Here is a 15,080-nt window from a genome sequence, read left to right as displayed (position 1 = left end):
GTAACAGGACATAGAAGACATGTTCTGCACTGTTTGTAGGATTAATCGAATAACGATAAAGATATTAAACATAAACAGTGCGAGAAAGATTGTGAGAAAAGCAGTAATTTGAAAGCAACAAGGATTCTTCCTCCAGGGGGCGCATGGAGGCTCAGAGACCCGCGTTAACACGCATTCGAATCATGTGTATAAGTTAGCTTAAACATTTACAGACACTAAATAAATAAAAATAAAAAAGGAGCAGAAATATGAAAAATACTATTTACTCTCTTGTCAAACCGGGACACAAAGTCTGGCTATTTATGTTTAGACGTGTCGCGCTATTGCCATTCTATCAACTTTCGTTTTCCTTATTTTTTACCCATCATGCTCTGTGGAGTTGTGAGCGGAAGTACTCACTTTCATGCGCTTATTCAAAACGTTAAACCATGAAGCAAAATCATTTTTCGAATTGATATTTTTAAGCATTTTAGCGTTGGTTGTGAAAAGTCGTTATTAATGGGTAAGTCAGGATATGCGGGTTATTAGACTAGCGTGGATCCTATCCGCGGTGAATGTTTATTTTAATAATTCAATATTTGCCACGTTGTTGAACCGGTATTATATAAATAAACCTGCGAAACCTTTCGAGCTTTAAACATACCGCGTTACTGGTTTTTGTAAGTTTGCATTTCACAATTATTTTGCTAAAGCGTGTTGGACTCGTGTCTTGTACCCAACTCAATATTATAACTTAAGCGTAAATATTCACGCATTTGCTTCATGAACTCGATTTAGTTCAGGCTTTGCCTGAATGAATGAGAAAGTTAATGCATACGTGTAGCCATTCAAGTTTTGTATGCATTATGTGTGCATCTGGTGTTTGTGCATACATTTATACTTTATACATTTATACTTTTTTTTTTGCATGCATGCATGCATGTATTTTATGCTGTGTATTGGAGGTTTATGCATCCATTTTTATCTCATCCTTCATGCTTTTATGTCATGTATTGATTTCATCAGAGCACAAAGACGGATGCTGTCAGGAGGAGGTGGATGGAGACAGTTGTGGATCCTCCACCGCAGGTTCACCGCTGATGGACCGCAACCCATCGCCTCCACCCGAGGAAGATGAGACTGAGGCCGGGGAGGAGGCAGACGCCATCGGGGAGACGGTGTACAGTAAACACTGGCTCTTCAGCACTCTGACCCGCCTTATTCAGGTACACCCATGCATGCTAGACTTCTGTATCACTGGTCTCCACATAACAAGCATCTTGTCATATTAGAACAAGAAAGTCACAGTGCAACCCTCAGAATATAAATTATTTGTCAATTTTAATCTTTACCAATCTTTGCCATTTTTGAAAAGTTTTGAATCATTTAAAATATAATTTTAAAAAATGAGTATGACCACTTTTCTTAAAGATGTTTTAATAAGGGCGGGTCAGAATCCCCACCTGTCCCCCGGGCGCCGCAGCATAAATGGCTGCCCACTGCTCCGGGTGTGTGTTCACGGTGTGTGTGTGTTCACTGCTTTGTGTGTGTGCACTTTGGATTGGTTAAATGCAGAGCACGAATTCTGAGTATGGGTCACCATACTTGGCTGAATGTCACGTCACTTTCACTTTTTTACTTGGCAATCCTCATAAGACTGGGGTTCGCTCGGTTGGTTGTGCATCTTTTTCTTCCACACTTTTTTCTTCCACTCAACTTTCTGTTAACATGCTTGGATACAGCACTCTGTGAACAGCCAGCTTCTTTGGCAATGAATGTTTGTGGCTTACCCTCCTTGTGAAGGGTGTCGATGATTGTCTTCTGGACAATTGTCAGATCAGCAGTCTTCCCCATGATTGTGTAGCCTAGTGAACCAAACTGAGAGACCATTTTGAAGGCTCAGGAAACCTTTGGAGGTGTTTTAAGTTGATTAGCTGATTGGCATGTCACCATATTCTAATTTCTTGAGATAGTGAATTGGTGGGTTTTTGTTAAATGTGAGCCAAAATCATTACAATTAAAAGAACCAAAGACTTAAACTAGAGCTGAAACAACGAATCGATTTAATCGATTAAAATCGATTATTAAAATAGTTGTCAACTAATTTAGTAATCGATTCGTCGCTAAATAAATTTTATTTGCCATAAGCGGCTCATTTCGTGCATATTTCAAATCTGCTGTGACCAAAGTGTGACAGTAATGAGCCACCGGAGATTTTACTCAGCCAGTACAGCAGGTGAAGTAGCGAATAGCCAATAGCTGGCCTCGTTTTATGTCACGTGCTTCCCGAACAGCGTCTCTGCAGCATTCAGCGGGAAGTGGGAGTACTTTACTTTGAGCCTTCAAAATGAAGAGTAACCTTTAAACTCTGCACTACTGAACTGTTTAAGGGGCCGTTCACATATCGTGTCTTTTGCGTGCTCAAGTTCGTTATTTCCTATGTAGGCGCGCACGTCATGGAGAGAGCACGTCATGGTTGCTTAGCAAAGGCAGACGCCTCAGGGGCGCTTCTGCCCGAGCGCTTTGGAGAAAGCGGCGCGACTAGAGTTTTCCACGCGTTTTTAGGTGCGATATGTGAACGGCCCCTAAGAATTTTATTTGTGCAGATTCTCCAGTACAAGGTTGTTTGCAAATGTTTAGTCGTAAAAGCTGATAACATTGCTTTTTAACAGTTAACATTTAAAGCTTTACAAACATGTTATGTGATCAGTTTGTCGTTTACCAGTTCATAATTCAGACTTGCAGCCTAATTATGACTGAATGAGAGAGGTAAATGTTTGAGTATATTTAAAATGCACTTCTTTTCTAAGTATTCACTGCTCTTTTTCACACAGCAGGTTTTTTGTGTGTGTCCCAATTTTTTTTTTTCTGGACAACCTTCTGATGGATTTTACTTTAAATTGTGAGTTCCATTCAGGTTTCATGCCATTGGCACTTTTTTTTCCGAAGGATTGTTTACAATTTCACAGCATAAGCTATAAAGCTTTTTCCCAGTAAATAATAAAATACAATGCACTGCAATTTTATTCTGTTTTATCCTTATACTTCGTGAAAATATGTTCTCAAAGATTCCTTAAGCTTTGTTTGGGATGTTAAACTACTTTAGGAGCTCTAAGGACTGCCATGGTGAAAACAATATTTGAAATCTCCTTGTGAATTTTGCTAGAGTATGTGTCAGTGTTTTGATTGCAGAAGAGTTCGACAAAGGATTACTAACATAATAAAACAACTCCAGGTATATTTTTGATGAGGATATGACAATGCAAAATGGTTAAAATCTCTTAAAAATCTATGCTGAATGATAAAGACCCTTTATTAATAATTTACTTGGGGAAAAAATGGAAAAAACTAAAATATAAGTACATAAACCGATTAGTCGATTAATCGTAAAAATAATCGACAGATTAATCGATTATCAAAATAATCGTTAGTTGCAGCCCTAACTTAAACTACTTCAGTCTGTGTGCATTGAATTTATTTAATACGAGTTTCACAATTTGAGTTGAATTACTGAAATAAATTAACTTTTCCACGACATTCAAATTTATTGAGATGCACCTGTATGCGTGTGTGTGTGTGTTTGTGTGTGTGTGTGTGTATATATATATATATATATAAACATACAAATTCCTATAAAAATCTAATGGAATTATTTGTTTTTCTTTGTATATGTGTTTTAAAATTAGATATAATTTGATTCCCCTTTTTTATTTCTATCCATCCATCTATCAGGTTTTCTTGAAGTTGTGCAAATTCCTTCATTTCTTTCTTATTATATACTTAAATTTTTCTTTCTAGATGGTGACAGATCAGGAAAGTGGGCCGAGTGATTCTTCAGAGGAACTGACAGATGATCTGGAGGAGGACTTGTGTAGAGTTTGGGACATGGCTATGGATAAGGTAAACTGAGACACACTGTATTCATCCCCCTGTTCCATGCCCACTGTCTACATATACGTTACATCTGTTTTCTCTCCAGGATGTGGCTGTTTTTCTTCAGGAGTTCAAAGCTCCAGACATCTTGCTGGGTGTGATCGCAAAGTCACGTAGTCCGCGGCTCACTGTAAGACATTTTACCACTGTAACCGCTTTACATAATGCTTGTATGCTTATGACTTCATATAATTACTCAGAGCTTCTTTTACAGGAAATCTGTGTTGGAATTCTGGGTAATATGGCCTGTTTCCATGACACATGTGTATCTCTCAGCCAGAACTCTGACCTATGGTAACTCTCTGTTAACTTTAGAGTAATTCAGCTGCTTTTGTAAATACATTAATACTACTGATTGATGTCTGACATGTTCTCTGTATATCTCAGCTCTGTGTTACTACTTCTGCTCGGGGACAATGATCCACCTACGCTCTTGGAGACTTGCAGGTCAGTGCTGATAAAGCCCTGTTACAAAATTCGAAGAATACTTATACAATACATGCTGCATTTTACTGAATGTGGTTATGTGACTTGAAACACTGTGGCTTCCTCAGGCTCCTGCTAACGTGCCTGTCTCAGCCTGATGTCGCCCCCCTGTGGCTGGAGAGGATACGGCAGCAGCCGGCGGTGTGCAGCAGTCTGTGTTTCATCATGAGCAGCTCCACCAATGGTCAGTGAGGTTTACAAATGTTGCTAGTGGTGCTTTCAGCAAATAGACACAAAAACTGCCTGAAACTCTTAAGAAATTAAGCAGCAATTGGTTTTCCCCAAAATTATTTTGTCGTGCGATTTGTTGTTTTTTAGCAATGAATTTTAATTACACATTTATACTACTACTAATTAATAATGTTGACCTTTATATAAATAATATTTAATATTTTTGTTAATTTCATATTTTAAATACACTAGAAAGTTGACATTAAAAAGTGCTTCAGTTAATTGAATATCAGTTCATATTTATTTTTTATTTACTTGTGTGTGTTTTAGCAATTATTATTATTAACCATTTTATTAACTTTTGTTTATTTATTTTTTATTGCAATTTTTTTACCAAATTTGATTTGTAGTTTTATATATATATATATATATATATATATATATATATATATATATATATATATATATATATATATATATATAAATAATTTTATTTCTTTCTAACAATAACTTTCTATAGCTACTTAATGACTAAATTCAGGTAATTCTTGAAATGTTAATAAAAGAATAATTAGTAAAATGATATACAGCAAAGGTTATGTTTTAATTTTAACGTTTTTAAATTCATCAAAGCTAAAATTAAAAAAATATATATTTCACTTTAATTAATTGACATGCATGAACTTTAAAATGTGCACATTTGATGTGTTTTAATGCTAGTATTTTCAATTGAATCTTAGATGAAAGTCTATCAAACTGATTTGTGCCTCTCTGCAGTGGATTTGCTAGTTAAGGTTGGGGAGCTGGTGGATAAGCTCTTTGATGAGGATGAGGAGATGATGAAGAGTTGGGTGTCCACCCCAGCCAGCGACAGTGACCCAAACAAGGACACACAGCAGGACATGGCGTCCTCTCTGCTTGAGGCGGCCACACAGCTCAGGTGAGACATATTAATTAAGATGATGTGACTTTCCTGAGGTATTTACCAAGCTATTCCTCTGTCTGCTGCTAGAGTAAGAGAAGCTGTTCCATCTGAATCAGATCAATGTTGTTTTTGAAATATGAATGTAGGCTCATTCAAATATTTTGTGTTGTAGGTCAGAAAGTCCAGAGGCTCTTGAAGTGTATCTTCATTCACTCCAGCTTCTGACTACAGTAGAAGAGGGCATGCAGGCTCTGGGTGAGACACAAACACACACACAATAACAATAATAACAAAAACATAATCACTTGAACTACACATTGGCGTCTCTTCTCTGATAATTAGTGTCTTATGCTCACCAAGGCAGCGTTTATTTGTTTAAAAATACAGTTATATTTTGAAATATTATTACATTGATTCATAATTACAACAATTTAAAATGTAATTTATTCATTTTATCCAAAAGCTGAATTTTCAGCATCATTACTCCAGTCTCCAGTGTCATATGATCCTTCAGAAATCATTCTGATAGGCTGATTTGCTGACCAGGAAACATCTCATATAATTAGCAATGTTGTGCAGTTTAATATATTTTTTTAGGATTCTTTGTTAAATATATTAAGCATTTAGTTGAAATATAAATATTTTGTAACATTTTAAATGTGTTTACTGCAATTTTTTTATCAATTGAATACATGCTTTTAATACATTTGAATTAAATTAGATCTAATATAAAAACTGATAATTGTATGACTGTCCATAGAAACGGTTAATTTAATGATTTCTTGTTTTGACCTTGTCCACAGTATCAGATGGAGCCTGTGGACATGCAGTGTGGACGTTTGTGTGTAAGATTGTATGTGAGGATTTATGTCAAAAGGAGGATCCTCCTCTCATCCTGCTGGAGCAGAAAGCTCTCCTGGCCCCAGCGCTCGCCTTACTGTCAGCGTTACACTCCAGCCTGCAGACAGCTATCAGTACGAAACACACACTTTCAATAGATCAGATTCATTGCTTCATAAGAGGCATCATGGTGTTTGTTTAAGGTTTGCTATTATATTGCTGTTTTGATGTAATAATGTGTGTTTATTCGTAACAGGTACAGAATTGTTGGGAAGTCTTATCCGTATTCTGGACTTCAATGCTGAATGCCATCAGAGCCGAACAGCTGGAAACTCTGAATCAGAAGAGAGTCAGAAAGAAGAAGTGAAGCAAGAGGAAGATGAAGAGCTCAAAGCTTTAGTCGAAACCACAGCAGAGTTCCTCTCAGCCGTCATCATGCAACTGAATAAGGTGAAACTGGCAGCTATCCAGTTTACAAAAGAGTAATACATTCAGAAATTGTGCATAATATATGTGTATGCACTCTGCATATTTATTATGTATATATAAAAACACACATATATTAGGAAAATATTATATATGTGTGTGTGTGTGTGTGTGTGTGTGTGTATATGTATATATATATATATATATATATATATATATATAAACGGTGCACTCATAAATACTGTGTACACAACTTTTATTTTGGATGCTATTAATCGCGATTAATCCTTTGACAGCACTAATTGTGAATAACTATATTTAATATATGAACATAACCAATTTTTCTGAAATATACATGCACGTGTGTATTTATATATACATAATAAATATACACAACACACATTCTTTCCGGACTATAAGTCACACTTTTTTTTCATAGTTTGGCTGGTCCTGCGACTTACAGTCAGGTGCGACTTGTTTATCAAAATTAATTTGACATGAACTAAGAGAAAACATTACCGTCTCCAGCCATGTCTTCTACAATGAAGACATAGAGCGCCCTCTCGCGGCTGTAGACGGTAATGTTTTCTCTTGGTTCTTGGTTCTAAATAAATACGACTTATAGTCCAGAGCGACTTATATGTTTTCTTCCTCATCATGACGTATTTTTGGACTGATGCGACTTAGGTGCGACTTATAGTCCAAAAAATACGGTACATATGTTATGTACACAAAAGCTTTTATTTTGGATGCGATTAATCTCTTGACAGCACTAATTATTAATTATAAATTTAAAGCTATCAAATTTACAAAATAATAGATGATTACATTCTAATTAAAAATATTATCAAATACTATATTATAAAAATATAAATATACATATTTATTAAATATACATTAAATATAAAAAATATATATATTTTCTATATTATATTATTAAATATATACATTTATGTCTACATCTTAACACTTCAAGACCTCAGGGTAAAACGGGTCATTTTCAAATATTTTGTTTCTTTGACTTAAATTCTAACAGAATGTGCCATTTTCAGAATATCAGTGGCTTTATAAAATATTGGAATTATTAAATTCTAATTTGACATATTTGATGTATTATTTGGTTACATTATATTATAATGTGTGTGTGTGTGTGTGTGTGTGTGTATATGTGTGTGTGTATATATTTATATATATATATATATATAATATTTTTTTTAAAATAAAAGCACATTCCAAAAAAAAATATATTGTATTTTATTATGTAAATATAAAGCAAATGTAAAAATGACTACATTAAAACATATAAATGTTAAATATATTACATATTAATTTATTGAAAATGTCCTTTAATCTTCAGGATGTGTTGTCAGCTGTAGTCAAGGAAGGGTGTTTTACAGAGAGAAGCTGTGTGTCTGCTGTTGGCTCCCTCTTACCTCAACACATATCGGCGGTACATTCTTCTCTTATTTGTTTTGTTGTTGTTTTGCTCACTGCTCCTACAGGCCCTCAATGATCACAGAGCTTCTCGTCTTTTCTCATCTCATCTACAGGTCCAGCACCTGGTAAACTTGTTGTCAGAAGTGGAACCGAAACTGGCAGACATTATAAAAAAGGACTTTTCTATTTCATCCAATGTGTCAAGCGGAAACATCTGAAAGGAAACATTCTTCAGAGAAGTTCTCTGACCCAAAAGATTGGAGATAAGTCTTTAGATCTCCTTATGAAAAGACTCGTCTTTTGTTTAGATATAACAAAAAATGTAATGGCTTTGGTTATAGCTTGATAAATTGTGTATATCATCGTTTTGATTGTATACACCAGCTTTTCTATTTAGTAAACAAAACGTGTTTTGTAGATTGTGTTTTCCATGGAGTAATTGTTATGATTTGATAGCATATTTTTAAATGCACAACGTAGTTAATGGAATAGTTTTCAATTTATTTAACGCTACTTAATTCGTGTTATGCTTCAAAGATTAGTGCACTGGCGTTTATTAACGCATACATTCGAGTGTTTACTGATGTTCTCCATCGGGTGTCCCTCTAATGTGCGTGCCACGTCCGGGCTGTGATCGCCTCCCTCTTTCCTCATTTGCGTTCCAAATGAACATCAGAATGGGGAGAAAAGGTCTACTGCGCACTTCCCGCGTATGTGACGCAAGCAGGAATATAGCAGCTCTTTGATTAAGAGTTTGGATTGATATGCAGAGCGCGCTGCATTATTATGGAAATTTAGTGTGTAGGAGGAGGACCTGAGAGAGACACGGCCAGACACTCACACACTGGGATCTCGACCTGGACTGAATGTAAAATGCACAGAGGCTAATTTAAACCACGTTTGCGTGATTTCGAGCTGCTGGTTTTTGTTGTTTTTCCAGGAATCTTGGTTTCCCTGAAATGGCCAGATGCACAGGTATACAAGGACTTTTGATTGACACGTGTCTGTTTTTAGCTCTACCTGAGGCTGATCTGACAGAAGTACCCCAGAATGAGGACACACTTGAGTTGGTTCGATCCAGACCACTGCGTGTATGAGTGAACACTCAACTAATACGAGTTGACAGAGGACCGGTTGAGACCGAAACAGTGCTGTTCGTAGAAGTTAAAGCGTAAACATAGATGATCGGCAGCTGTCAAACATCTTCTATATGATGCACAGAAATCCTGACCATGACCTAAAATGACACATCGTCCACTAACTACTCTACCATGCTAGATGTGTGCAACAGCCAGTAGAAGTCATACATTTGGGTTTAAAGACACACAAACCCCAAACCTCAAATGAGGTCTGGGGAGCCATATTGTTAATCATTTTTAATTAGATATTTTTAGCAGAAATGCTCACTTAAATTTTACGATTGATTGCTCAGAAACTCCATTTGAAGAATAGACAACAGGATCAGGTAGGAACTCAACAATCAATGTCATTAAAGATGAGTGAGGTTTTTGGAGTAGTCAGCAGTCACGTGACACACGTCGGCATTGTGCTCTCTGTTTTTCACTCGTTCGTCCAGCTGCTTGTGCGCTGGAGCTCATTAAAGGTCGTGGAGCTGCTGTCTATCTCCTGTCAACAAGCACGCAATGAAACTTTCGGTTCACGCTGGATTTCCCAGAATTACTCTGATGCCATCTCATAATTGGTGGTCTGTACAAACGGTTTAAAGATTAATTCTGTTGGTTACTCTGATGTTAAAACACTAGCAGATATTTTGAGGAATGTTTTCCATTCTTTCCATACAAGGACAGTTAAGTGCCCTCAAGCCCAAAAAGGATTAAAAATCCAACTTAAAAATAAACGATATGATATTTATGTGTGATTCAGTGCAGATTATTCACTTCTAATCTTCTTGGTTGATGTCTCACACCAAGTTATAACAATTTAAACACCTAATCTAAATCAATTTGAATTTAGCATACATGTCATAGGGACCTTTTTTATTATTATTGTTATAAGGCACCACTTTATATTTAAGTTGTTTTCATACTTTGTATAATCATACATATTACATGTAAATATAAACGTAAATTTCTTATAAAATGAAAACATACATTTTACACAGACACCCGCACACACACACGAACAACAGCATTTTAGAGCGGTGTTAAAAAATTTTTTTAACATTACGAGAATAAATTCATAGCAATACTTAAAAAGTGCATAATTGTCATTTTGACTTTATTCTCAAAATAGTTCAACTTTATTCTTGTAATTTTGACTTTAATCTTGTAATCTTAGATTTTTTTTTTTTTAATGTGGCAGTAAAATGCTGTCGTGTGTGTGTTGTACCAACTGCATTTAGATGTATTTTCATTCTATATAAAGTAATAAGTGTAATTTAGACATTGTAATTTTCTTATTTTTTTTACATTTTTCCATTTGTATTTCACAAAGAAATAACAGGTTTGGATACACAGTAAATAATGACATCATTTTCATGTTTAAGTAAACTATTGCTAATAACATCATAACATCTTTTTCTTTATTTAGTTCTTTCTGTTTGCCTTTAAACATGTTTATCTTGTATCTGACGTGGTAAATGTGTAAAGACGGCAGTGTTTTTCCAGTGTTAGGAAGCCTTCAGGAACATGTTGATGTCTATCAGTAATGACAGCCGGAAACAGGGTCCGCTGAACCTGAGACCCTCCCAGTCTTTGAAATGTCAGAACGGAGCGACTTCTCAGCCCTGAAGCTGACAGCCGTTTAAATGACAAATTCCCAGTGAATCTGCTGTACTCCTAAAGCAGTGGGCTGTTAGCATGTTCTGTGTTTGCTCTGCCAGAGGTGGAGCTCCTAAAATGACCATCTTCCAACACCAATGACGCACAACAAATGACTCCGTGTACACATGGAAGGTTTTTTTTTTCTTTCTGTTTGACAGCATGGCATTAAGTGACTCACTTCCAGTAAAACGTTTGATCAGGATGCTCAGTGTATGTTCATGCAAATGCATTTATGATGTCCTGAATATTCCTGGTGCACAATTCAAACTCATGTTGCTATTGTTCATGCCTGCTGAACTCATTTATAATGCCTCCAGCAGAGACCGTGCATCCAGTTCTGGGTAGATCTGTGAGAACAGAGTTACACTGGAAGTTTCAGTAGTGTTTGTGTTTAAGTGGATTACTGTGTCCTCATGTCAACTGTGGAGTTGGTGTCATTATTGTGGATGGTCAAGCTCATCTATCACACTGTGTGTGTGTAAATCCCTTGATTGAAATGAACAGAACTGGGCCAGGTGATCAGTGAGGGGTCTGTCTGGGATGGGTATGTTCTCTGTGCCAGCTGCTGATAGGAAACACTCACACTGTCCCTCGTCTCTAGTTACGGTCTCTCACACACTGGTTTTCTGTACACTAAGTGGGATGTTCTGCCTCTTGAAGGAATGCTAGTTAAGTTTCGACAAGCTTGTTTGTAAATATATAAATGCTCCAGGTTTTGTTTATTGTGACATGAAAGGTGCTAATGTTGCTGTTGGCCAGCACAAAACTTAATTTAATATCATTAATGGTTACAGCAAAATCTGTTGAGAATTTTCCAGGTCCTATTTCACCTAAGAATTAAATAAATAATAATAAACATATTATTATATGATTATTATTAGATTTAGAAATTATAATCACTATTATGTAGGTTAAGGAAAATGAAACGAATCAGGGCTATTTTTTATGACATTTTTTGATGACAAATAAGGATGTTTTCCCAATATTCTCATTCTTTGATTGTAATTCTCAATTGTCATTCTTGTTCAATTCTTATAACTGTAACATTTATTTGTGTAATTAATTAATTTGATTGATTGATGCTTAACTTTCAAGAAATTCATTTGTCATGATGCAAATCGCTTTAAAAACAAGTTATCTTACTGTAACACGACATTATTATATTAATGCATTACATTATACATCACATATTTCAAATCTAATGTAAAGAATAAAATGTGCTTCGTTATTCAGAAAGCAAAGAAAATAAATATATCATAATGGTCCTAAAATAAGCATTATATTCTTTATGAAACATATGTTAGGGAGAACTGGTGTGGTCTGGGTGTTCGTAGACGTCTTGTGGTTGTGAGTGAGTGAGTGAGCTGTAATGAGATGAGTGTGTACCGATGAGCATTCACTGGCCATTGCAGCTAAGAGCCTCTTCAGAACAAACAGCACAAAAGAACCCGAGGCTGCATAATGTAAGCCAACCTTTGCTTTAATTAACACTGAGCTCGTTTTGTGTGGCGAGAGAGAGAGAGAGAGAGAGAGACTGACTCATCACGATTAATATCAAGCTATCAAACTATCAAGACGAGACAAACCATGCATCTTCAGCACAGATCTTTAAAACTATCAGTCGTGTGGGTATAATAGTGAATCCATTTAAACCCACTTGAGTTGCATCAGACGTCATCTTGCCCTAACTGACTCATAAACTACAGGTGTTACCTCTAAATAAGCCATTTATGAATTACAGTATGAATGGACTTTAGAACAGCGCCTCATGCAAAAATCAAGTATGTGCTACAAAGATATCTTTTTATGTTGCCCAATGTTCATTTTTCTGTCTGTCACAGCTCGTTTGTCATCACATCTGGTGTAACTCTGCTCAAAGGCTCCTGGGGCTCTGACAGTGCACCCATCAGTCATGACAGCACCTCATCCCTCTGGAGCTCAGGCTTTGATCTAGCAGCCATCCTCACACACCCCGTGCTGTTGATAGGAGTTTGTTTGCCTTCCACCGGGTGGGTTTTCCTCAGTTTACACACTGCACACACACCCCAAACTCTGACACCTGTGGGACATCACAGCTTCTGGAAGTAGATGGTGATCTGTGTGAGAATTAGTTTTTAGCCTTTGGTCAAACTAGACTTCCAGTGTTCAATTTAAGCATTAAAGTTTTGTCTTGTGCTGCGTAATGTTGGTAAACACTGTGGCACCTGGAAATCTTTATAAATAAAATTACATTTTTATATAAATCTATATTTATACATAAACACATACTATCTTTTACAATTTTGGCATCATTATTACAGTTTAAAATGTTGTATTTTAATATAAATGTATTTTAAAACTATATTTTTGTCATTTTAAATCTAAAAAGTAGTTATACATATTCAGACATATTCATACAGGTGTGTACATATAGACGTATATAAATTATATATACATTTATCAGTCATATGTAAACATTTATGATTTATGTTTTTTTTAAATGTTTTAATTTAATATACATGTATTTTAAAACGGTACATTTTAAAATGTAATTTAATGTGATCAGTCTTTAGCATCTTGGAAATCTTTTGTAATATTCACTTTTGATTGATTACTTTTGAGCATGCAATCATATCTTGTTTCAAAAACCAAAGCTCCTTTAGATTAACAATGTTGATTAAAAAAATGATATCATTATTTTAATTAATTAATTGAATTTAATATTGAACTAAATTAATATTAATTTAGATGTAAAATTTTTAGGTTAGATGATAAATAGTTTTTACAGTATAATTCCATTTTCAGAAGTTGCTCGGCACTGCTTATATCTCAGTCTTGTGCGAAGCAAGTGATCCTGTCATGAGAACCTCATCCTTCCTTCCACCTGATTCAGACTTGTGTGTCGCCACATATGACCCAATCCCCAAAAGGAAGGATAGGATATTTAGACCTCAAAGTACCTCTGGGTCCTAAAAAGGTGCACTGACAAATTGGTCAAGTACAGTAGAGTACGATCCACCCATCAAATCTAATGAAACCTGCTGGCCTAAGACGCCTCAATCTAACTCTTCAGGGGGGCCTAGATGGAGAGATCATCTTCTTGAGGGCTTTTACTGTAATTTAACCGTGACCCCTATAGATGTGGGACAAGGTTCACAAGGCACTCAGGCAGGACAAAGAGAAGGAAAACATCCTGCAGACAAAGATATCCCCAAGTGGAGTCCCACGACTGACTTAAGACTCATTCAAGGAATAAGAGTGTATCCTCTCTCCACGTAAAGTCTGGAATATCCCTGACCCATATAATCATGTATGGGGTCACATGCTTCTTTTATCAATGTCAGATCTACATCCCACTGTGCAGTATTTAAGCTCTTTGCAACTGTTTAATTGTTTGCAATATAGTAAATAAGAAGGCTGTGTTTTTATTGTACACTACTGTTTAAAAGTTTAAAAGTTTTTTTTTTAAGTAATTATTAATTTTATTTGGAAGGGATGCATTAAATTAACTGAAATAGATTTATTTATTTTTTTGAGCAGAATGAAACATATTAATAGGAACAACTTGATGTGATAGATGTATATACACATATAGGAGAAAAAAACAAATGACATAAACGAACACATGCTATAAATGCATGGAAAATTATAGTCTTATTTAGATTAAAAACTGCTCTTGCTGCGTGTATGGAGCATCTTTGCTTGGATCTTTTAAAAGAAAATAGCCCAGGAAAAGCATTAGTTTGTTTATTTATTTATTTATTTGTTCATTTCATCCGTGTTATAACATTTCAATTTAGATTTTTTACTGGACATATTTCGATTTCTCAAGGAAATGTGTAGTATTATGTCCAAACAATAATAAAAGGAACACATTTCATTTATAATTTGTCTTAAATCTCTCTTTTTTGTAAAAAATAAATAACATTTAAAAAAACAATTATACATTTGTGCACCCACCAAATGACTGGCTTATGCTCTTCTAATATTTAGTTTTTTATAAGCAGACAGATAAGAGAGATATCATGGAAGACTTTTTGGTGTCCTGTGTATGGGCGTTTATGTTCCTAACTCCTGCAGGTGACGCCGCTCTCCTCACACACCTTTTTTGTGTGCAGAAC

At 35.5% G+C, this 15,080-nt stretch overlaps 1 protein-coding gene across 1 annotated transcript; it reads left to right on the top strand.

Annotated features, from left to right (window-relative positions):
- The first annotated feature begins 349 nt into the window (after positions 1–349).
- saal1 (serum amyloid A-like 1) lies at positions 350–8,614 on the top strand. The gene is made up of 13 exons (XM_052598288.1): positions 350–502; positions 1,006–1,205; positions 3,778–3,879; positions 3,959–4,042; positions 4,127–4,206; positions 4,300–4,359; positions 4,467–4,582; positions 5,347–5,509; positions 5,667–5,749; positions 6,298–6,468; positions 6,591–6,784; positions 8,118–8,210; positions 8,311–8,614. Exons 1-13 carry the CDS (start codon positions 499–501, stop codon positions 8,413–8,415), a joined length of 1,455 nt encoding a protein of 484 aa, XP_052454248.1. The 5' UTR covers positions 350–498; the 3' UTR covers positions 8,416–8,614.
- The last annotated feature ends 6,466 nt before the right edge of the window (positions 8,615–15,080 follow it).

This window comes from Carassius gibelio, chromosome B25, assembly GCF_023724105.1.
Source record: "Carassius gibelio isolate Cgi1373 ecotype wild population from Czech Republic chromosome B25, carGib1.2-hapl.c, whole genome shotgun sequence".
Lineage (NCBI taxonomy): Eukaryota > Metazoa > Chordata > Actinopteri > Cypriniformes > Cyprinidae > Carassius > Carassius gibelio.
The sequence above is the reverse complement of the archived record's forward strand: the minus strand, read 5'-3'. Positions and strand labels throughout refer to the sequence as shown.

What these genes read in the sequence shown, in the direction of transcription:
- saal1 (XM_052598288.1), top strand. An exon ending in ACGCTCTTGGAGACTTGCAG is followed by an intron (nt 4,360 to 4,466) that starts GTCAGTGCTGAT and finishes TGGCTTCCTCAG; the next exon opens with GCTCCTGCTAACGTGCCTGT. An exon ending in TACCTCAACACATATCGGCG is followed by an intron (nt 8,211 to 8,310) that starts GTACATTCTTCT and finishes TCTCATCTACAG; the next exon opens with GTCCAGCACCTGGTAAACTT.